At 41.2% G+C, this 25,391-nt stretch overlaps 1 protein-coding gene across 1 annotated transcript; it reads right to left on the minus strand.

The window, feature by feature from the left end:
- Window positions 1-1,018: 1,018 nt before the first annotated feature.
- LOC100996090 (ras-related protein Rab-22A-like) lies at window positions 1,019-4,367 on the minus strand. The gene has a single exon (XM_034954332.3). It carries the CDS (start codon window positions 4,350-4,352, stop codon window positions 3,510-3,512), a length of 843 nt encoding a protein of 280 aa, XP_034810223.1. The 5' UTR covers window positions 4,353-4,367; the 3' UTR covers window positions 1,019-3,509.
- Between the last annotated feature and the right edge of the window lie 21,024 nt (window positions 4,368-25,391).

A 25,391-nucleotide genomic window follows, 5' to 3' on the forward strand; every position in this document is an offset into this window, starting at 1 on the left:
AGACACCAAGCACCTCTCTTTTGACATTTCAAGGTGTTTCTTTTTCTTTTTTTTTTTTTTAGAGGTGTGAAGTGGGAAATCAGGGGTCTCACAGCCTTCAGAGCTGAGAGCCCCAAACAGAGATTTACCCACATATTTATTAAGTGTTTCTAAAAAATTATTTTTTGCCCTCCATATACTCTGATTAAAATGCAGACAATGAAGTAAAACCTGGGGAGAGTAGAGTAGTTTCCTAGGATGCTAAGTAGATCAGTTTGGCTGGAGAGAATGCTAGACTATATATATTATGAATTGAATCATATTAAGGAATTTGAACTTTATCTTGTTCATAATAGAAAGTCAATGAAGTTTTGTGAGAAAGCATTTGTGTTGTTTTGTTTACGTTTTCTGTAGAGACAGCGCCTCGCTATGTTGTCCAGGCTTTTCCATTTAAGGAGAATATCTTTCAAGTTCTGAGTCACATTCTCGACCCATTATGAGTGTTTCTCTGACCTCCTATTGCTTGTTTCTCTTCATTTGTGTTGCTTGCTTTGAAATGAAGGTTTGTGAGAAGGGGAGTGACAAGATCAATTTAGGGTTTTAGGAAGAGTAACCTTATTGTGGGAGATAGAATGGGTTGTTAGGGGGCAGCCTGGCAGCAACGGTCCTGTTAGGAAGTGATTACTAAGGTATAAAAAAAATAAGGGCCAGAGTTAGGCAGCAGCAGTTAGATAAGGCAGAAGATTTGTGGATGTGAGAAACGTGTAAAAGAAAAAATTAATAAGATTTGGTGCCTAAGTAAAGATAAGCATTTGACATTTCAAGGAGAAAGGAATTGAAAACAACCTATAGGTACTAGACAAGGACTTTGGAAAATAAAAATATCATTATCCAAAACAGAGCAGTGGGAATGTGAAGGTGGTTTGTGGCAAAGAAACCATGATAGGTTCAGGGCTAGACAGGTTGTCTTTGTTTTGATGGGATATATAAATAAAAGCCATATATCCAACGGGGATCTAGGAATAGATTTCCTAGGAGATCATTCTCACAGAGGTAATAGTGTGTTTTGGACCTCTCCACCTGTATATCCCACTGACACATCACAATCTACATGCCTAAAACTGAACTTTACTGTCATTCGGAAATGCAAATCTCAATTTGCATTGCTCTTCAAGGTGAATCATGCTTTTAAGTACCCAGGCTACCAAACTCAGTTACCTCTAGTGTCTTCATCTCCCACTTGCCCCTCTCCCACAAGCAACTAGTCACCAAAACAGTGGATTCTAAGAGTCAAATATGTTGTGTGTCAATTCTTATTGCCATAATTAGTACTTCCATGATTTGTTCCCTTGGCTATCACAACAGTTTTTGTGTTGTAATATTTAAATTTTCTGTAGAGACAGGGTCTTACTTTGTTGCCCAGGCTGGTCTCAAACTCCGGGGTTCAAGTGATCCTCCTGCCTCAGCGTCCTGAAGTGCTGGGATTACAGGTGTGAGCCACTGCACCTGGCCCACACCAGTTTTATAACAGGTTTTCTTGCCACATAAGTTTATTTTTCCACTGCTTAGAGAATGGAATTCAAAGTCTTTCTGGAATGAACCTACCTGTCCAACCTAATCCCTGAGAATCTTTATACAGCCCCAACACAAAAGCCCCACCAGCTTCTTCCTTTTCTTTCATGATGCCAGGCATATCTGTGCCTAGGGTGCCTCTATTGATGCTATTTTATTATTTTGGAATACCTTTTTCACTTAAGGAGAATATCTTTCAAGTTCTCGGTCACATGCTAGACCCATTGTGAGTGCTTCTCTCACCTCCTATTGCTTGTTTCTCTTCACTTGTGTTGCTTGCTTTGAAAGCAAGAGCCTGAACCAGGGAGGTGGGAGTAGACGTAGGAAGAAGCAAAGGGCATAATAAAAATCTAAGCAAAGAATTGTGGGGCATAGAGAAGGAAGAAGTCAAAGAAAAACATGTCAGTCTTGGCTGCTCCTGGTTGACTGGGAAGAATTACGGTGTACCAAAAACAAACAAACAAAACAAAACAAAAAGAAGGAAAGATTAATTTCGCTCTGAGCAGGTATGGGATGAGATACTAGCAATGAGTGTAAATTGGGCTAACTGATAAGTGAAAAGTTTTACAGAAATGAGAAGGGTGTTTCAAGCCAGAAAAAAATATTTGGAAATTATATGCAAAGAGGTGGTACCAGATGTGTGATCTCCAAAGAAGAGGCTGTTAGAAGACCAGGTCTGAGGAGAGAGCTATAAGCATGTTATCAATCTCAAAGGTGAGAGGAGGAAGTCCTATCAGCAAAAGAGCCTGTCATAGACTGGCCATGGAGGTGAAACGATGAATTTTTTAGTTTTCTTAAAAGGTAATTGTTTTGGTTTTTAAAATTTTATGAGAAATTTCCAATTTCTGAGATGTTGTGCTTTTCATTTGAAGAAACTGCTGATTCTTTGCTCAAATTGAGATTCTTTTGATTGTAAATCTTAATAATTAGTGGTATGAAAATTCATTGTTTTTCCTTCAAAAGAGGGATTCCCTTCTTTTTTTTTTTTTTTGAATGTCAAATGAAACTTAGAATTTATTAATGTATTTACATAATTTATAATCTTTAAGCAATGGCCCCATAAATATAGACTACAACTTTACATATGCTAAGCAATAGATACTTGCTTTTCCCCACCAAAATACTTGGGTTAAAAAAAAATTGACAGCATTTACACCACCTTCTTCACTTCCACTCTTCTTCCTTTTTAAACCATTGCTAGTCAGTTTAGAACATATGAAATTCAGTTTATTCCGGGCAGCTTCTCTACCATCACCATCTTGATCATGAGAGCTTATTTAAAAAGGTGCCAATAACGTGTTTGGTGGCACACACATGACAAGGTCAGAAGCAAACCCAGGATGAGCTAGGCATCTGCTGCTACCATTGTTAATTTACTGTACGTATCCTAGGCTAACATGTTCAATGAAAAGTGCTTTAGAGATGGCAGAGATGAAATCATTTCCATCAGTCCTATAAATAACCCATTTTAGCTTCAGACAATAATTGTCCTCCCTACACTTAAACTATCCTACTATATGTTAAATGATACAACTCCCTCTAACAGTGGTAACAGAAACCAAGGAAATTATAATCTCCACAAGGTCTTTTTCTTTTCCCTTAAGAACCACAAAAGTGCTAATTTTCCCTTTACAAATGTTACATAAAATCTTGATTACAAAACTACTCAACAACTTAATCCTACCATCCATACAATTATATGTTCCTTTTCAGCAAGGTCAAAAGCCAACGATGTAGTCCCTTTGTACACTAGAGATTCTTTACATAATAGAAGTTCACAGACTGAAATATCATTGCTGCAGTCTTTGGAGAACAGAACTGGTCAATTTCTGTGAATCCTTTTTGCACGGAGAAGACTCAAGACTGGCTAGGTGAAAACTGGTGGCAGGGACCCCAGCCCTCCTGTTAACTTTCAGGACCACCTACTTCATCATCAAGTCTGAGAGGCTGAGGTTCGGTCAGCAGCAGCTCCGCTTTGGCTCTGAAGGCTGTCTTCGGAGTTTGAAGCCCTTACCGCCAGATGGCGGGTTGGCGTCAGTGGATGGAATTCTTCGACTAATTTCTATAAAGAGTTCATTTATGTTTATCGCGTTTTTTGCGCTGGTCTCTACAAAAATTGCATGAATAGAGTCGGCGTAGTCCTTTGCATCTCTCTCCATGACTTCTCTTACATCGATAAGATCACATTTATTTCCTGCAATGGCAACTACAATATTAGGTGGGCCATGCTGTCGAAGCTCTTTCACCCAATTCTTTAATGTTGAAAATGTCTCTTCTTTTGTGATATCATAAACGATTATAGCTGCAGCCGACCCTCGATAGTACATTGGTGCTAAGGCACGAAATCGTTCTTGTCCAGCTGTATCCCAGATTAGGAATTTATGTAGCTCATTTTGGTACTGGACAGTCTTGGTCATAAAAGATGCCCCTATTGTTGGGTTGATGTTTGGATCAAAACTGTCTTCCACAAACCGCCACACAATACTCGATTTACCTACACCTGTATCCCCGAGCAGACACACTTTGAGCTCCCTCAGCGCCATGGCCCGGGAGCCAGGGGCGAGGGCCCGCCGCCGCCCTAAGTTGAGAAGGGAGAGGCCAGGCCCAGCAAGAGCATCCCCTGGCGCCGCTGCCGCCGCACGGCCCAGCCCCGGTCCGCGCAGAGGCGGCTGCCGCCCGTCCTCCGGCCGTAGGTCCGGCCTGTCCGCTGCCAGCCGCGTGGGGCCCCGGGATTCCCTTCTTAAGTGAAGACATCTAACTAAAGTTTTGTAAGAAAAAAACAAACCAAAAGTAACAACCATCAAAAATTAGGCCATAGCTGGGTGCGGTGGCTCACGACTGTGGTCCCAGCAGTTTGGGAGGCCGAGGTGGGCGGATCACCTGAGGTCAGGAGTTCGAGACCAGCCTGGCCAATATGGTGAAACCCTGTCTGTACTAAAAGTACAAAAATTAGCTGGGCGTGGTGGCGGACACCTGTAATCCCAGCTACTCAGGAGGCTGAGGCAGGAGAATAGCTTGAACCCAGAAAGTGGAGGCTGCAGTGAGCTGAGATCACCCCACTGCACTCCAGCCTAGGCGGTAAGATTGAGACTCCATCTCAAAAAAAAAAAAAACTTGGCCATAGAATTTAAAACAGAGTTGGTTAGTAGTGGCTGTTTTTTCACATGATCTGTAACATACTGGGGTGAGGTGGTGGGCTAGAATAAGATGTGTTAAGAATTGATTCAATTTGGTCAAACCATAGTTTCTGGAAACGCTACTGTTCTTTTTTTTTTTTGAGACGGAGTCTTGCTCTGTCACCCAGGCTAGAGTGCAATGGTACACTCTTGGTTCACTGCAAACTCCACCTCCCAGGATCAAGAGATTCTCCTTCCTCAGCCTCCCAAGTAGCTGGGATTATAGGCATGTGCTACCATGCCTGGTTAATTTTTGAATTTTTAGTAGAGACAGGGCTGGCCAGGCTGGTCTCAAACTCCTGACCTTAGGTGATCTACCCACCTCAGCCTCCCAAAGTGCTGGGATTACAGGCACGAGCCACCGCATCTGGCCTGAAAAGAACCTCTTCTTAGCATGAGATTCTTTGTTGTTTTTATAGATTTATTGAAATAAAAATATTATTAAAACTACATATTTTTATTAAATATTACAAAGAAATGTTAAAAAAATAAAAAATATGTTTGTTGTAAAAACAACTTAATCCACAAATATGGAAGTAAGCCCCACTACCATATACAATTTGGAATACACCCTTTTAGACTTTTCAGAATACATACACAATCACATATACATATACCTTTTCTGTAAGTGATTTGCCCAACTTCCACCATCTTATTGCCTATTTCCTGCTAAAAGTAACAAGCTACAGCAAGTAACAATGACATTAATAAAGGTTACATTTGTACAGCATATCCACACATATTATGTTTCACAAGTGTTACAGGTTGAGTACCCCTTATCTGAAAAGCTTGCAACCAGAAATTTTTGGGTTTGAGATTTTTTTTCCAATTTTGGACTATTTGCATGTACATGATAAGATATCATGGGGATGATACCCAAGTCTAAACACAAAATTCATTTATGTTTTATATACACCTTATACACATACCTGAAGGTAATTTTATACAACATGTTTGGTCATTTTTGTGTATGAAACAGTTACATTGAACCATCAGAAAGCAAAGGTGTCACTATCTTACCCACCCATGTGGACAATGTGTGGTTTTTTGGCATCACCATCATTCTTGACTTTGACTTTATATACTACTGATAAGCAATTGTTTTCTTACACTTATTCACACATACATACAGGAAAAAGTATGACACACAATTAATACAGGGAAAGAATGATGTGTTTGGGGTAACTGAGTGGCACAGTGACATCATCAGGATATTTGTACCAACTGTCAACAGCAAAACAAACAACTGTGGGCTTTCTGTCTCCACCTACAATTAAAAGGTTTGGATTAAAAGGTTACTGTACACTGTACTTTTTTTTTTTTTTCAGGTGAGAAGAAACATCAGAAGCAGTTGAGGGACCAGGAAGTGGGTCCTCTAGCAATGAGGAGACATTCTGCTGGATAGTTTTTTAAAATGTTTCCTCCAAAGTCATCTGCCTCATTAACAATGGTTTTTGTCTTAGAAGCCTCTGATTTTATTAACTGACATGACTTCTTGTTCTGTTATGAATACATGCTGCTTTCATCCTTCAATAAGCCCATCACACATTTTCAGCATGCTGCCTATAGGTACTTTTTCTGTAATGTTAAGATCAACTTCATTGTCACCATCATCTTTTTGTTGTTGTTGTTTCTTTAGTTTTCTTTGTAGAGACAGGGTCTCACTCTTTCATCCAGGCTGGAGTGCAATGGCTTGATCATAAATTATAGATCATAGCTCACTGCAGCCTTGAACTCATGGGCTCATGTGATTCTCCCATCTCAGCCTCCCAAGTAACCAGGACTACAGGTGTGTGCCTCCATGCCCAGCAAATTTTTAATTTTTTGTAGAGATGGGAGTCTCCTATGTTGCCCAGGCCAGTCTTGAACTCATGGGCTCAAGTGACCTTCCACGTTGGCCTCCCAAAGCACTGGGATTATAGGTGTAAGCCACCATGCCTGGACTATCACCATCATACTGATTCAGAGTCATTTCAGCTATTTCACCATTGGTTGATAAATGAACAACTGGAGACTTATTATTCATGTTAAAAACTTCTTCAATATCCACTTTTTCCAGCTTACTTACAACAGCCTCTGAAAATATATTTTTTGCATATGTAAGAAGGTCAGAGACATTTTTTTCTCACTTGACTTATGGAATTCTTCAAAGTCACCACTTTGTTTATCATCAACTCTGAACATAGTGGCAGGCCAGAGGTTGTGTCAGGCATGTACACTGTGCCTTTAGACATTGTGTTGTAAGTGTTGGCGACAGCATATATGTCATCTTTCATGCTAAACTCCTCTTGAAAATCTTCCACACCCACACCTCTGTTCACTGCTGCTAGCATATTGTTCAAGAAAATGTTTTTGTATTTACTCTTCATTGACCTAAGATACCTGAGTCACATGGCTAAATTACTGAAGTCACATTTGGGAGAAAGTACATGGTATAAACATTATTTCTGGTGAGAATTTCAACTAAGGATGAGCAGAACTGTTGTCAAGGAATAGCAAAATCTTGCAGTGATCATCTAGTTTAGCACAAGCCATCTACAGTAAGCCATCTACAGTAAGCACAAGCCACTGGTACAAAATGTGAACCCAATCAGAAAAAGATTCCATGGTGATCCATCTCTTTTTGTTAATATAATAAAGAACCAGTAAGAAATTCACTCCTTGAAAACAGGGAGGATGTAAGCTTTTGCCTATCACAGTAAGTTTACACTTACGCACGCCTGCTGCATTAGCACATCCAAGCACAGTTATTCTGTCCTTGGCAGCCTTAATTCCCGTAGATGCTGTCTCATCAGCTGTAGTCAATGTCTTTCTGGGACAATAATGCCAGAGCAGCGATGTCTCATCAGCATTATAGACTTGTTCTGGCATCCAATTTTCATAACCAATGACCTTGGCAAACTCATCAAAGAGTTTCTCCACTGCTTTGTGATTAGCAGATGCTTTACCACCACAATTTTTTTTTTTCTTTTTGAGACAGTCTCACTTTATTGTGCAGGCTGGAGTGCAGTGGCATGATCTCGGCTCACTGCAACCTCCGCCTCCCAGGTTGAAGTGATTCTGAGCAGCTGGGATTACAGGAATATGCCACCATGCCTGGCTAATTTTTGTATTTTCAGTAGAGATGGGGTTTCACCATGTTACTCAGGCTGGTCTCAAACTCCTGACCTCAGGCAATCTGCCTGCCTCTGCCTCCCAAAGTTCTGGGATTACAGGCGTGAGCCACCGTACCTGGTATGTCACCACAAATTTTTGAAAACTTAATGCTATGTTTTTTCTTAAATTTCTGGAGTGAATTTCTTACCAGTCCGTTATTATGCTAACAAAAAGACATGGATCCCCAGGGACATCATTTTTGATTGGTTTCATAAACATTTTGTACCAGCCTGTTGAATATTCACCAGTTCCCTTCAATTTTTAGTTTATCATGATAAATCTTCACTTGTTTTATGATCAGCATATTGTTAAGTGGCATAAGTTCACCACGACACTGACAGACCTACTCTTTCAGTACATAATCAAGATCTTCATTTTTAGCTTTATGCAGTGTTTTTCTACTTTTCATTGACTTCTGTTCATCACTTCAGCATAGAACTTAAACAGTTTATCCTTCTGTTCCTTCAGGTCACATATGGAGGTCATTCCAACACCATACTCTTGTTTAAGACATTCCACACTTACACTGCTGTCCAGTTTCTCCAACAGCTTGACTTTCTGTGTACTTTGGATAAACATAAATGCTTCCTCTTTTTCTTATCACTGTTACCCAGAGGAGTTATCTGCAGGCACTTTTGACATGTTCAACAAATTTTTACACCACAAAGCAGAGAATAAGCAAAAACCCACAGTGAGTAATACATGTAGGTTTTGGCCTCGTGTAGGGCATCATGGGGAATCTGCCATTGGTGTGTCTGGCCTGCACATGTGCCATTTTATTAACCTTGGTGGGTGTGCTTGTGTGGGGAAGTCTGGGTATGTATGGAAAAGATGTCACAGTTAACGAGGGGCTGAGAGGGTCTTTTTTCCTTTGGGAATGCTGAAAAACTCTGTGTTATGTGCCTGTGTTTTGACCGCGACCAATCACATGAGGTCAGGTGTGGAGTTTCTATTCGTGGTGTCATGCCAGTGCTCAAACAGTTTCTTATTTTAGAGCATTTCAGATTTCAGATTTTCAGATTAGGGATGCTTAACCTGCATATCATAGATCTTCACTCTGTTGATCAGAAGTAAGCGGGGTAGGATTATTAGTGTCATTTTATAGAGGATGTCACTTCCCCCAAGTCTCATAGTTACTTGTGTTGAAAAGGTTGCCACTGGACTCAGGTTCTTCACACCAAATTCTGAGTTTATTTTCTACATCACCCCATTTTCCACAGGGTGGTTTCCACAGTCAGGTCTCCCCAGCCTCTACTAAGGTGTTCTGCAGAGTAGGTCAGCACAAAACTTGGATTAGGTTAGAAACTGAACATTACCATACAGTTGCCTAGTGGTTTTCTTTAGTTGGGAGAAGGGTGACCTTCCCAGCTTGATCTGCCAAATATCTGGATCATATCTTGAAGTGATGACAATGGAAGGTACAATAAGTGCTACAGGACTCCAGAGTGAGGTATCTATCTGTACATGATCTAGCTAATAAATAATGCTGGCAACGGGCACATCTATCATTGGACAATGTGCTAATGAAAAGAAATTTGGGGGGAGATACATGATGTAGTGTAGTGGAAAGAGCGCTATTATCTTTTGTTTCTGAGACATATAATTTTCTTACGTTTTAATGCTTGGAAATAGGCATTACAAATCTTACAAATCCATGAGTCTTTGATTTTTGTAAAAAGCAGTAAATGGAAACTCATTAAAAATAGCTTCTTTGTCTAAACTCTTACATTTCCCCATCTTGGGCAGGCCATTTAACCTCTCAGTGCTGTGACATGAGGTGACATATATAAAGCTCACTACGGGCTACACAGGAGGTGCTGTTAATAATAACTAACATTTATTGAGGGTTTACCCTGTTCCACTGACTATTCTTAGCACTTCGAGAGGATTTTCTCATTTAATCCTCACAGCAAAACTCTAAGGAAAGCTCTATAAATATCCCAGTGTTCTAGATGAGCAAAGTGAGATTTAGAAAGTTCAAATGAATATAGCTATAGGTTAAAAGCTGGTAAGTGGCTAAAATGGGAATTGAACCAGGTAGTACCAGGCCAGAGGCTCCCTCAAACTCCAGTGCTGTTTCCCTACTTGCTATGTGTTAGTTCACAGCATTTTCCTGATTCCTTTCCTACTCCTCTGTGTGTTTGCTAGCAGATTTTGATTTATTATAAACTCAGATGCCCTCGGGATTATAAACATGGAGCTGGTAAGGGATGGTAAACAATATGGACCTAATTCAGTACACACACACACACACACACACACACACACACACCAGACTGACCTTTGGATTGCCTTTTGCACAGTGGCAAAAAATTAAACAACAAATCAAATTAAACAAACCAAACAAGAAAAAAACAAAAACAAAAAAACCCAAATAAACTTGAACTGGCTCTTTATGAAGTAAAACAAAGAAAAATATGAAAAAAGCAAGCTAAGGATAAAACAATAAAAGTAAAGCAAATTAAATTTATTTAAAAATCTTGTGATGTCCAAACAAATGTATTGACTTCAGCTGCCTGTTTGGGAACTTTCCTTAAGTCTGCAGTAAGAATACATATCCTAGATTGATCACAGAAGTACCTGGAAAAACTTAAAGGCAAAGGAGATACTAAAGGGAAGGAGAAGGCAGCCCAGAAGGGATTTGTAAATTCCCAAAGAGGTCTCCACAACGACTGAGTATTTCCTATCAAATAATGGGTACTTTCTCTGCCATTGTCTTACGCATCTTTACCTTATCTCTGTGGAGAAGGGATTGAGAGTTCCATTTTACAGATTACTGGATAAAGCCTTTAGGTAGTGAGACACTTGCCCAAGGGCTTTGAAGCCTCAGCTTTTCCAGTATATTCAGCTGGGGATAGATGTGGATATATCACAAAGCTTGTCCTCATTCGCACTAGATCTTTCCGAAGCCCTGAACCTGATTTTATTCATAACATTCTGTTTCTTAATTTGGGGAACCCTCCGAACTGTATAAATGTAATGCCCCAAAACCCAGATCTACACCTGTATGGAAGTCAAAGGCTGTGACAACATGCTATTTTGAGCAAGTCAACCTCAACTTTTCCTTCGGGTGTGGAGAATGGCAGGAACGCAAGGATCTCTGGCCAGCTTCAACGATGGCGGGACTTTCCCGCATTTCACCTGGATGTCCTTCCTGTAAACTTAGTATTTAACGATCCTACACTGGCTCAACTCACAGAGTTGCTTGGTGGGCAATGTTGACGATATTTTTACAGCTCTGGTTTTTCTATTAATTGCAAAGTTACCCCTAGTCTGCAGGAAATGAGATGCCAAAAGGAAGAGGAGTGGATCCCTTCCAGACCTCCACAACTCTTAGATTATACTAAACCAGGAGGAAAAACCCTCTTTAGCATATGAAAGGGAAGGCAATTGTATTACTAAGCCGCACTCCACCGCCTCCAGACTTTTCTCAGTCAGAGAACAAAGGGCAAAAAGCAAACACCACTTCATACCCCTATTCACTGGAGGTTAAAAGAGACCTCCCACTATACAAAAGTGTTTCTAAAGGTCAGTTTGGGAGTGTATTGAGGAGGAGGGCACTGGCTGGGGAACAAAATGTTTACCATCACCCTCAGGCGGGCTGCTTCTGTTTTTCTTTCAGCACGTGCATGAGGTCCATCAGTCAGAATTGGACACTTTCATCCCTGATTAGCTGCTGGTGGTCAAATTATACTTCCTTGGCCCTCTGAGGTCTTTTTCTGATTCTTGATTCCAGTTGAACTAAGAAAGTGGGGCCACCCTGAGCCAAGACAACTCCCAGGGAATGATTATTCATTCATATTCATTAAGTCAACAGATACTGATTGAACGCCTAATGTGCATCCAGCACTGTGCTAGGCCCTGAAAGCATGTAACAATGCACAGAGCCGATACAGTTGTTTGTATTAACTTCAATTCAATTGGGAAGACTGACATTGAATGATGAAACACACCCTTCATTATTTAAATACAACTGTGATAAATGTTTAAAGGAGCATGATGTGCAACGAGAGCTTAACAGGAGAGCTGCTAATCTCAGTTGGGCTGTGAGAGAAGGGGCTTTTTTGAGGAAGCAAAAGAGTAGGAGTTAGGTATATGCCAGGGCAGTTGAGATCATGCTGGGTATAGGGGTGGGCAGCAGGCAAAAAAGGCCCCGAGTTGGAAAAAATATAGCCTGGCACAGGAATTGGAAAGAGACTAATGTGGCTGGCGTCCACAAGGGAAGGCAGAATGGGGCTGGAGACTAGGCAGCGGGGGAACTTCCGCAGGGCTTTGTACTCTGTAGGCTTTTTGCATTCTGTCTCTAAAGCAATGGGGAGCTAGTTATGGGCTTTAATGAGGGAGGTGACTTATGAGGTTTGCAGTGTAAAGGAAGAGTTTTAGGGGGCCAGAGATTTACTTTGACATAGTAAACTATGTCACAAGACGAGAAGAGAAGTTCTCAAATTTTAAAGAATTTTGCCTGGAGACCTTGTTAAAAGGCAGATTTCTGATTTAGTGGGTCTGAGGTAGAGCCTGGGATTCTGCATTTTTAACAAGCTTCCAGGTGCCGTGCTGCTGGTCCACACTACAAACACTTGAATCACAAAATTTTAGGTCAAGGTTGCAATGGAGATGAAGAAAAGCAGATAAATTGAGAGTTATTATGTGGGAAGTGAGTGAAAATATCAAGATATCTTGCAGGTCTCTAACTTGGGTAACTGAGTGGAAGGGGGTGGTATTTACTGAGATAGGATTCACCAAAGAAGAAAGAGCAAGTTTGGGTGGGAGGTGAAAAACTCAGTTTTGGATACGTTGACTTTGATGTGTCTTAGGAATATCCAAGCAGGCAATGGTACATATGGATCTGAAACTCAAGGCAGAGGAGGAAGCTGGAGATACAAATTTAGGAGTCATCAATATGTAAATGGTAATTAAAACTATAAAAATGGATACTATCAGCCTAGGGAGCATACAGCAGGGGTTAAAAACTCAAATTTGGCCTGTTGGCCATCTGTTGGCCTTCTTTTAAATATCTTGGAAAGAGAAGAGGACCAGGACCAAGCAAGAATTTAACAACTCAGTGGGATGAGGATGTCAGCAAAGAAATCTAAGAAGATACCAAGTTGGAAGAAAAACCATGTCAATATCCAAGAGTTGTTTCCTTTCTTTCTTACTAACAGAACAGGTTTTAGACTTGAAGATGGCTTTAGATCCAGGAAAGCAGATCCTTCCTTAGCCCCAGTAGCTGAGTCATGATTATCTAAACCATACATGATCATCTCGTTCCACTTTACCTGAAATTCTTTCAGCAGTGGGCTCTGGCCAAATTCTGACCAGTGAGATAAAGGAAGTAGGCTTGGATGAGTGAAGATTCAAGGAAGGCATTTTTCTTTCCAATAAAAAGGAGAACAAGCAAAGAGCTTCATGGTACCACTGCCTGCATACACCACCACCTCAACCCTTTTCTTCCTGCTTGGAACTCAAACGCAATGTCAGAACAATGTCAGACATCGTAGGACTGAGAAGAGATAAGATAAGGGTGAAAACAGCTAAGGGTGGCAGAATAAAAAAACTGAAGAGTACCTGTGTTGCCAGAGCTGAGCTACTGACTTGCTCTGGAACTACCTCTCTTCAGTCCATGGTGTTAAGTGAGATGGTAAATGCCTATACTGCTTTAGCTACTGGTAGATGGTTCTGTCACTTGCAGCTGAATATATTTCTTATGTTAATTAGTGTATATCTTATCATGACATTGAGTAATGTAGTTCTGGAGCTAGATAGACATGGTTCAGATAGATACAGTGTTTTACTTTGGACATTTTTTGTGTTTCCTCAGTTTCCTCACCTGCAAAATGTAGATACTAAATATTATCTCTCTCAAGAACTCTCATATACTGTTGGTGGGAGTGTAAATTAGTAAAGCTACTTTGAAAAGTAATTTGGCAAGATTTCCTAAAACTGAAAATATATATAGCCTAAGGCAATTCTACTTCTAGGTAAATCTTAGAGAGACTGTTGCACAATGCATGGAGAGATGTGTACAAGATTATTCATTGAAGTTTTTTTTTTTTTTTTGTATTAGGAAAGAATTAGAAAGTCTAGATATCTGTCAAGAGAAAATACCTAAGTAAGGTACAGTATATTGATATGATCATATACAATGGAGCAGTTTAAACAGATGAACTAGCTCTCTCTATATATATCAACGTGGATGAATCTCAGAAACATAATGCTGAGTAAAAAAAGCAAATTGCAGAGTGAGACATACAGTATGATTCATTTATATACAGTTTAAAAGCAGACACTATACTACATATTTTTACGGATCTGTAAGTCTATGGAAAGTAGATTGGAAGGACACACATTAGATACACTTGGGGATGAAGGATAAAGAAGATAAAAAATAGGGGTCATGTCTAGACAGATGATTATATCATGCCCGTAACAGAAAAGAATGACTGATTGAATCAATTCAGCTCTGAGCCTCTGCAGCTCAACCTTAGATACCAAATAAAACAAAACAAAACATAATAGTATTGCTCTTCCAGGATTAAGTGACATAATAGCCCAATGTCTGGCACATAGTAAGGGTTTAACAAATGGTGGTCATCATTATTATTATGCTCGCCTGCTGTGCTCTGCCTTTTTGCTTTCCATAGGCTCTTTCTAACACAATAATCTTAGAAGGGGAGTGTGGTTGGGTACTTCTCTATGCACCTAAATTTCCAGTTCTCATTTATTAGCTTGAGGGTTATAAAAGCCAAAGGCTTGGTTTGGGGCCAGGTATTGATGTGCATTGAGGCTACTCTAATGGGTTAAAAAAAGTGCTTCCAGGCACATACACAACGGCAGCCCACATCAATTCACCAAATAACCACAAGAAGAGAAACACCTTACTAGCATAAGTCCTTGCATTTTGCATAAGTAGCTTATATTAATCAGGACTAGATTGGGCAACAATGGAAATTTATTGGTGAATATATGAATTGGGAAGTTCAAGAAAAATAACTGGCTTCAGCTTTCTAAACTACACTGGGGAATTCTCATTGCCTTGCACCTAATTCTGCTATTTCCACAGCAGTTCTGTTGCTTGCAGTTCTCACTCCCAGCTACCATTGCTGAATCAGTTCTGCAAGAAACTGAAAGAAGCTCTGACTCACCTAGATGGAAAAAGGAATTTATTGGAAGGGCACTTTATAGCTTACAGAATTAAAGGAAACACTGATGAGCCAGGTCTTGGGAAGAAAGAGGAGCAGGAAGCTACCGAATCTTAGTCAGAAATATACATACCTTCTTTCCTTAGGTCATGCCATGGGAATAACCCCATTTCACCCACCTAGAGTCTCTCTGTCATTCTCCCTGGAGAGTCTGATTGGCTTGGTTTGGTAGAGGGCCCTGTGCTTGACTTTTTTTTTTTTTTTTTTGAGACGGAGTCTCACTCTGTCACCCAGGCTGGAGTGCAGTGGCGCGACCTTGGCTCGCTGCAAGCTCCGCCTCCCGGGTTCACGCCATTCTCCTGCCTCGGCCACCTGAGTAGCTGGGATTACAGGCGCGCACCATCATGCCCGGCTAATTTTTGTATTTTTAGTAGAGATAGGGTTTCACTATATTGGCCAAGTTGGTCTCTAATTCCTGACCTCGTGATCTGCCTGCCTCGGCCTCCCAAAGTGCTGGGATTACAGGTGTGAGCCACCGCACCGGGCCTTGACTTTCCTATTAAGACTGCCTAGATGGGTGGATCACCTGAGATCAGGAGTTTCACACCAGCCTGGCCAAAATGGTGAAACCCCGTCTTTACTAAGAATACAAAAATTAGCTGGGCACGGTGGCAGGCACCTGTAATCTCAGCTACTGGAGAGGCTGAGGCAGGAGAATCACTCGAACCTGGGAGGCGAAGGTTCCAATGAGCCGAGATCATGCCACTGTGCACTCCAGCCTGGGTGACAAAGTGAGACTCTGTCTAAAAAAAAAAAAAATACTTCCTAGAATTGGAAAGCTGCTTCCAAAATAAGGGGTACGGATGCTGGTTGTCTTAGTTGGCTTGGGCACCAACTATAACAAACACCACAGACTGGTGATTTAAATAACAGAGACCCTTTTCACAGTTCTGGAGGTTGGAAGACCAAGATCAGGGTGCTGGCATGGATGAGTTCTGGTGAGGACACACTCTTGGCTTGCAGAAAGCTGTCATCTTGCTGTGTCCTCATGTGGCAGAGAGAGCGCTCTGGTAACTTTTTCTTCTTTTTATAAAGGCATTAATCCCATCAAGAGGACTCTTCCCTGATGACCTTATCTAAACCGAATTATCTCCCAAGGGCCTTATCTCCATATACCATCACATTGGGGGGTTAGGGTTTCAACATGTGAATTTTGGGAGGACACAATTTAATCCACAGTACTGGCCTAGCAAAAACATTAGCTGTCTACTACATGGCTAAAGTAGTCTGCATCTTATCAGAGAGTTCCAAAGGTCACAGACTGAAAGATATATTATAGTTTCACTATCAGCTTGCTTAGTGACTTGGGGAACTTAACGTCACAATTCTATCTCTTCCTTCTTTCACGCTTGCAAAATAGTGTTTGAGACACATACTTTTTTTTTTTTTTGAGTCAGAGTCTCGCTCTGTCACCCAGACTGGAGTGCAGTGGCATGATCTAGGCTCACTGCAACCTCTGCCTTCCAGGTTCCAGCGATTCTCCTGTCTCAGCCTGCCAAGTAGCTGGGATTACAGGCATGTGCCACCACACCCAGCTAATTTTTGTATTTTTAGTAAAGATGGGGTTTCGCCATGTTGGCCAGGCTGGTCTCAAACCCCTGACCTCAGGTGATCCACCCGCCTCGGCCTCCCAAAGTGTTAGGACTACAGGTTTGAGCCACTGCACCCGACTCCTCACTCTTTTTTCATGTCTGAACCTGCTCCCCTGGCCCAGGGTGGGCATTTGTCCCAGGCAAAGCCAATGATTGTGGCTCTGTCCCACCAGGGTGAGATTAAGTCTGCTTGGAATTCAAACTCTGAGTGGAAACCCACAGAGGTGAAAGGTCATTTAGATAGTTATCCAATGATAACTGAGAAAAGCACCAAGAACTGAGTTCTTCACACTTGAACTGCTGTTATTTCTGTCCTTACCAACCCTGTTTTTGCAGCTCTCCTGATTTGTGAGCCAGCCCAGAGGCCTTCCAATTAATCTTGTTTACTTGTGGTGGATATAATCAAAGAGCCTTAGTGAGTCAAGCTACCTCAAAAGTTTGCTTTGAAATTAAATAGGACAATACATGAGAGGCAATTAGCACATTACAAGGGATATAATAAATGCTCAAGAAACGTTAGCTAGTATTATTACTACAATTTGACTTCCTACTTGGATTCTACATGGTTCCACAAATAAATCCCTACTTATTACTGAGAAGTCAGCTATAGGGAGTTGCTCATGTGAGAAGCAGACTTCCTGTGAACTGAAGCCTACACATCAGTGTCGACTCTTATGCCTTTAGTCAGGGTAAGAATCAAATGCAGAAATTCTACTCAATAGGTTGAGGTGGGGAGGCAGAGCTCGACTTTGAAGCCACCAATTATTTTCTCTAATTGGTGTCTTAATACATACCATAGCTCTCTTCTGATTGACAGATACACGAAACTGCTATTGTTTCTCAATTTTGGGTTCTCTAGAAGCAGACTGCTCTTTGAAAAACCAGAATTCCCAACATTAACTTCATGTGTGTTGCATGTTTTAATTCAGTCCATCTGCAGTAGGCTGAATGGCTCCCAAGCATGTCAGGTTGCAACCTCTGGGACCTGTAAGTGTTAATTGATAAGGATAAAGAGTTTCTATAGATTTGATTAAGTTAAGGATCTTGGGATGGGGAGATTATCCAAATTACATTTACGGTGGACCTTAAATGGAATCTCAAGGGCCTTTATAGGAGGGAGGGAGAGGGAAGTTTTATCTACACAGAGAGATGATGTGAAGTCATAGGAGAATTGGGGTGACATGGCCACAAGTCAAGGAATACTGCCAGCCACCAGAAACTGGAAGAGTCAAGGCCCCTAGAGCCTTTAGGGGGAGCATGTTCCTGCCAACACCCTGATTTCTGCCTTATGAACCCAATTTTGGAATTCTGACCTCCAGAACTGTGAGAGAATAAATTCCTGTTGTTTGAAACCACCAGGTCTGTGGTAATTTGTTACTATCGTAGCTACAGAAAACCAATATGTGATTCTAAATACCTTTGTCAAATGTATTGAAAATCTGTCTAATCAATTGTTTTAACAGACAGAAACTTAATTTTATTTATATAGATTATTTTGCCCTTTCCTACCATGCCAATGTTCCAAAAAGCTGTGAAGAGCTGTTTCTGCACAGATACACCTCCTCCTGTGGTGTCACTCATGACTGTCCCTAGTTGAATCATCCTTCTGCAATGTACCCAGGTTCATATGCCTCTCATGTGGTTCTCATGGTCCCTGGATCAGAGCTGCAATCCCCAAGCCCTTGGGCCCCTTCTGAAGGAGGAATGAAAGAGTATGGCTGACTACGGACAGTAAGCCCCCTTCTCCTCATTCCCACCTTCTCCAGGGGCAAGGAAATGACTCATCGCACAAGCTCTCAATGCCCATCACCCGTTCATTCTCTCCTCTTGGGTTGGGTGAAGTGAGGTCAAACTTCTTAGGAGAGAATAAAGGACATGGCTAAAGTTTTCTTCCCTCTTCCAGTTCTCTTCCCCTACGTTGATTGATCCTTTTACTTTTCCTAATACTTTAAAATGTTATACAAATATTTGCAAAAAATATTTAGACATGGAAGAATGTATAGAAAATTGTGCAAATTTCTTTCTCCAAAGCTTTTCATTGTACTCCCCTTCATGTATTTAACCAGTATTAAAAGTTTGATATTTTCTTCTAGAGATTTCTTTAAATTCATATTCACTTCATTGGATGTATATGCATGTGTGTACACTTGTACACATACAGACAGAGAGGGCTTTTTTCTTAATTAGTAATAATAATGGCAAGAGAGGAAATGCGGAATTAAAGCAATTCTGTTATGCTAAAGTTAGGGCCAAGATTAGGAAAAACAGGACACTGTCCCTTGTGCTGGGGAGATTTGGGTGAATGTCATTTAAGATTTTGAACCCCTAGGCTTCTTTGAATTCTCCTGGTCTGCAGAAGTGACCATCCCTCTCCAAGAGTTAGCACATCCTTCTTGCTTGAAGACAATGGAGAGGGCTTTTCCTGTAGGCACATGATTTGCCTCCTGATTTGCTCCCATTTCCCTTCCTGGCCACTAGATCTATAACCAGGGTTAAGTTCCAACGTAATACAGCTCAGATTTGCTGGGCTTGATAAGGATGAAAAGAAGCTCTACCCAAAGGAATTGCAAGACCTAAACAGAATGTATTGGTTGGCATTATTGGCACTGGATTCTGAGGGTGCACCATTAAGCAATCTGGAACAATATATTGGATAGGAGAGACTTTATTTATTTGGGGCACTCTCCAAAAATATAAGATTCAATACTCTGTCAAGGATCTGAGGAGATGGTAGCAACTCACTACTAGTATAGATCCCAGAAGCATGCAGAAAATAACAAACCATACTAAAGTTGAAATGCCAGAATTGCTATGGTAGGCAGTGGAGGAAAGGATTAAAAGCTTAAGGAAATGGGCATGCTGAAATAGGCATTAAATATCTATGTAATGCTGAAAGACTCACCAGATGATTATGTACCATGAGAGGGACTATTGTGCACACCATTAGCAAGGCCATAGTAATGCACAGGTGAGAGGGGTACCAGCATCACTAAAATGTTTAGTGCTGGGACTTCTTTATTAGACAGGGTTAATATTAGGAGAGGCCATTACAGAGTAGACTCAATAAAAGCGGTGGGGATGTTAGGATTCCAAAACAATAGAGGGTGTGTTATGGTAGGAATTGCCAGAAGCCACATTGACATAATTATCTAAATGAGTAGCAGGCTCATAGGGTTATAACCAAAAGGGCCTGACCCGCAGAGAGTAAAGGAGATGGTTGGAATACAGTATCCATAGGGCCAAATATATTGGCAATAAGAGTATAACTCGGCTTGTACTATCAGAAGAAATTGAATATGGGTGACAACTAAATTGAGAGCAATTTAGCCCCTGGATCTAAATTCGTTTTCAGCTACAGAACCCATTGACTGAAAAAAGGGCCAGGCTTCCAGAAGGATAGACCCTAACCTCATGCCAAATATACATTTTTTTGTGTGTTTGTTTCTTTGGTTTTTGAGATGGAGTTTTGCTCTTGTTGCCCAGGCTGGAGTGCAGTGGCGACATCTCTTGGCTCACCTCCGCCTCCCAGGTTCAAGCGATTCTCCTGCCTCAGCCTCCTGAATAGCTGGGATTAGAGGCATGAGCCACCATGGCCAGCTAATTTTGTATTTTTAGTAGAGATGGGGTTTATTCATGTTGGTCAGGCTGGTCTTGAACTTCTGACCTCAGGTGATCCACCCACCTCGGCCTCCCAAAGTGCTGGGATTACAGGTGTGAGCTACCGTGCCCGGCCAAATATACATGTTAATAATACCTGCTAGTCTTTCTCCAAAGGGACAAATGCCCACTTACTCAGGTATCCCAAATATTTTGGACATTGTGGGAGGCAAAGGTCTGAGCTGACATCAAAATCCAGAGACCCAAAGTAACATCATGGTCTCCCTGTTAGAATGAGGCCTTACAGTGTTATGACCAAAGTCTTGCTTATAGCAGGCCTATTGGGTTTGTTTTCCCAACTAGCTGTCATTCCTCTGGTTCACAAAAGTATAATTGGGATTGCCCTATGTAGTACTTGGCACAACCTTAACTTTGGGTCTTTGGCCTGTAGAGTAAGGGAGTTCATAGTGGGAAATGCCAAGTGGAAGCCTCTAAAAATACCCCATCTTCTACTCAATCCCATCTGAAATGGTCTAAATGTGTCCCCCAAAATTCATGTGTTGAAACTTAATGGTTAATGTGATAGTATTAAGAGGGAGGTGTTTTGTTTTGTTTTGTTTCTTGAGACAGCGAATTGCTCTGTTGCCCAGGCTGGAGTGCTGTGGTGTGATCTCGGCTCACTACAACCTCCACCTCCTGGGTTCAAGCAATTCTCCTGCCTCAGCCTCCCAAGTAGTTGGGATTACAGGCATGTGCCACCATGCCCGGCTAATTTTTGTAGTTTTAGTAGAGATGAGTTTTCGACATGTTGTCCAGGCTGGTCTTGAACTCCTGACCTCAAGTGATCTGCCAGATGGAGGGCCTTTTGGAGGTGATTAAATTGTGAGGGCAGAGCCATCCTGGATAGGATTAGGACTTATAAAAGGCTTTGAGGGAGCAGGTTTATTCCCTTCCATCTCTTCCACCATATGAGGATGCAGCAAAAAAGTGCTAGCCTGGAAACAGGGAACAGGCCCTTGACAGATATCAAACTTTCTGTCACCTTAATCCTAGACTTCCTAGCCTCTGGAGCTGCAAGAAAATAAATTTCTGTTGTTTAAATATTACCCAATATGTGGCATTTTGTTGTAGCAGCACAAATGAACTAAGATATCATCAAAGGACCAAAAACAATATAACCACCCCAGGTTGGTAGATGGCAGAAATTAGTACTACTTTTGAGGATGCAGAGATAATAGATGCTCTCATATTTCCATTTAACTTGCCAATTTCGCTCCACAAGAAACCAGATTGCTCCTGGAAAGTGTCAGTTTACTGCAAACTTAAATAAGTTGTTTCCCTAATTTCAGCCACAGGACTAGATATAATTAATACCTTTGCTAGAGGAGATGAAAAGGGTTTCAGGTACATGGTACATAGCCACTGACTTGGCAAAAACATTCTTTTATATTCTGATCAGAAAGAGTTTGCATTCTCATGGGATGGGTAAAAAGACATATTTATGGTTTTGTCCCAAAGCTATGCTAATTCTTCTGCTTTCTGTAATAATACAGTCCAGAGAGATATGGACCATCTGGGCATCCTATAAAACTTCACAATGACCTACTACATCAATGATATTATGTTAATTGGAGCTAATGAATAAAAAATGGCTAGTGCATTAGAGGACTTAGTAAGATACATGTGCTCCATAGGATATGAGATAAAGCCTATAGAGAACCAGGGGCTGACATGTAAGCAAAATTTTAGGAGTCCTGTAGTCAAAAGTATTAATATATCAGGGCACATATTTCAAAGTAAAAGACAAACCATTACATCTTGCACCTTCCACTACAAGGAAGGAACCTCTATGCATAATACGTTGCCCTCAATTCTGGAGATAGCTTATTCCGCACTAGGGAATACTTCAGCCCATGCACCAACTGATAAGAAATATTGCCATCTTTAGCCTGAGCAACCTTGCAAAACCTCATCTGTACAAAAAAAAAAAAAAAAATCAGCTGGTGTGGTGGCATGAGCCTGTAGTCCCAGCTACTCAGGAGGCTGAGGTGGAAGAATCACTTGAGCCTGGGCAGTTGAGGCTGCACTGAGCTGTGATCCCACCATTGCACTCTAGCCTAGGCAACAGAGCAAGACCCTGTCAAAAAAAAAGAAAAAGAAAGAAATATTGGCATCTTTAAGAAGGTCCTAGTGCAGAAAAGATTTCTGTACCAAATCCAAGGTGGAGGACTAGCAGCTCCACTACTTGGACGACAAGACTCTGCAGATACTGTGGTATTAGAAATACCAGTAGCAAGAAAAGATACAAAGTGGCAATGGGGCTACAGTAAGCCCCAGCAGGAGAATAACAGTGCCAGCTTCTGAGATTCTGGAGCAAAGTGAATTATATACTTGAAAAAACCAAAACAAAACTCCTGGGATACTGCCCAGCATTCATAGAATTCATAAAAATGCCTGACCAGGAGACACCAATGGTCATGCCTCCAAGAAATGCCCAACATGAGCTTGATTCACACAGAATCTCCAAATCATAAGGTTGCTTAAGCACCACAGCAGTTATCTAAAGATAAGCATGAGCTCCAAGCATAAGAAGGACTAGCAAAAAACAAGCAGCATAAGCATGTAGCCCAGACCCCCATGAATTTCACCACTGCATACTAAGACCTCTCCTTCACCTCACTATGATCATATTGGGAATCTCTCATGACCAGCTAATGGAAGAACCAAAATCCAAAGCTTGATTTAGAAATGGAAGAGCTTAGTATGTGTTTCTTAAAAATGGAAACAACTGAACTGCAGTCTCATTCCGAAGAGGTTTTAAAAGACTATAGTGAGGGACAAGGACAATCTTTCTAATAGGTAGCTTGGAATGATTCACCTGTTGATCCACTTTGTGTAAAAGGAGTAGCGGCTTGATGTAACAATAAATCCAGACTCATGGGCAGGAGCCCATGAAAGAGTAAGATTGAAGGAATGAGATAAGGAGGTGGTTGAACAAATGGGAGTAGGAATGAAGTGAGAAAGTCTTGGTATCACATATCCACCAAAGAGCGTTAACCATGGAGATCGATCTAAACAGCCAAGTAGACAGCATTACTACACCAGTTTCTGTCATCAGCTACCCCAGTGCTGGCACAATGGGTTGATGATGAAATGGGCATGGTAGGAGAGACAGATGTTATGTATGGGCCAGATAGTATGAGTTCCCACTTACCAAGGTGAATTTAGCTGTTGCTGGCATCAAATGCCCAACTTGCCAGGGGCAGACACTGATGCTGAGCATCTGATATATAGTTTCTCAAGGAGACAATTTAGTGGTAAGTTAACTACTACAAGCCCCTTCGAACTTGGAAAGGCCAGAGGTTTGTTCTAATAAGAATAAACACACGTTTTGGGAGTGGGTCTACTTTTCCTGCATGCACAGCCTCAGCTACCATCACCATCCAGGAATTTGTGAAATGTTTTCTCCTTAGGAAAGGATCCTTTCCTGACACTGTTAGAGCAGGGAGTTCACTTTACTGCAAAGGAGGTATAGGAGTGAGCCTATGACAATTGGATCCACTGGTCATATCACATACCACACCACTCAGAAGCTGGCAGTCTGGAAGATTGAAATGTCATGCCGAAGACACAGTTGAAATGCTAGCTTAGAGACAATACTTTACCAAAAAGGGGTTTCATTCTCCAGAAAGAGCTCCAGCTACTGGGCATCAGGATAGATTGGCTTCCATCTCCCAGAAGATTGAATCAAAACATTTTTACATGACACTGTATCTCCAGTAAGAAAAATCAGGGGTCCAAGAACTAAGGAATAGAAGCAGGAGTGACCCCACTTACCATCACTCCTAAAGACTCAGTGGAGACTTGAACTTTCTCTCCCCACAACCCTAGGCTCTGAAGCGTTAGGGTCCTGGTTACCAAAGGAGGCACGGTTTTGCTAGGAGATCCAGCAAATGTAGACAACAACCACCATCAGGCATTTCATGCTCCTTGTGTCCAGGGACTGGCAGACACGAAGAGAAGTTATCATCTTCGCAGGGATCATGGACCCTGTTCTTTAGGAGGCAGTAGGGCTGCTTTTACACAATGGGGGTGGGAATAAATATGTGTGCATCCAGCTAATACACTTGAGTGTTTTTTGTATTCCTTTGCTCAACTGTGGTTTTATTTGTACATTCAAAAATTTTTATTTTAAAAAATATTTATTTTTCAATTTAATAGAGATGGAGTCTCACTATGTTGCCCAAACTGGTCTCAAATTCCTGGCCTCAAGTGATCCTCCTGCCTCAGCCTTCCAAAGTGCTGGGATTATAGGTGTCAACCACCACACCCAGGCCTAACTACGCAATCTTGTCCAAAGTATTCTCTGTTCAACAGAAAGCCTCAATTTAGGTGTAATCAAATTACTTTACTTTTTTTCCTTTTGTTATAGCTTGTGCTTCTGAAGTTTTGTATAAGTAACCCTTCCCTACTCCTAAGTCACAAAAATGTTCTATATTTTATTTTATAAATTTATAGTTATAACATTCATATTTAATCTTTTATTTATTTATTTATTCATTTATTTATTTATTTGAGACAGAGTTTCGCTCTGTCGCCCAGGCTGGAGTGCAGTGGTGCGATCTTGGTTCACTGCAACCTCCGCTTCCCAGATTCAAGCAATTCTCTGCCTCAGCCTCCCGAGTAGCTGGGACTACAGGCGCCCGCCACCATGCCTGGCTAATTTTTTGTATTTTTAGTAGAGACGGGGTTTCACCATCTTGGCCAGGCTGATCTTGAACTCCTGACTTTGTGATCTACCCACCTCGGCCTCCCAAAGTGCTGGGATTACAGCATATTTATTCTTAAATCTATCTGGAGTCCATTTTTTATTATGTTGTATAAAGATCCAGTCTTTGTGTGCATATAGCTAGTTTTCCTTTAGCGTCTATTAAGTTTCTGTATAAACATGTCCCTGGCACTCACTTCTGTTCTTTTTTGTCTGTTTGTTCTTGAACCAAACCAACAATATAATATTGTGATAGCTTTGAACTGTGTCAGATTAGTTTTACTGGAATTACATTTCCTATAATTATTTTTTCCTTATGGTCCTCAGTTTGTTTTGGCCACAGGAGGCATTT

This window comes from Pan paniscus, chromosome 13 (genome assembly GCF_029289425.2).
Source record: "Pan paniscus chromosome 13, NHGRI_mPanPan1-v2.0_pri, whole genome shotgun sequence".
Taxonomy (NCBI): Eukaryota; Metazoa; Chordata; class Mammalia; order Primates; family Hominidae; genus Pan; species Pan paniscus.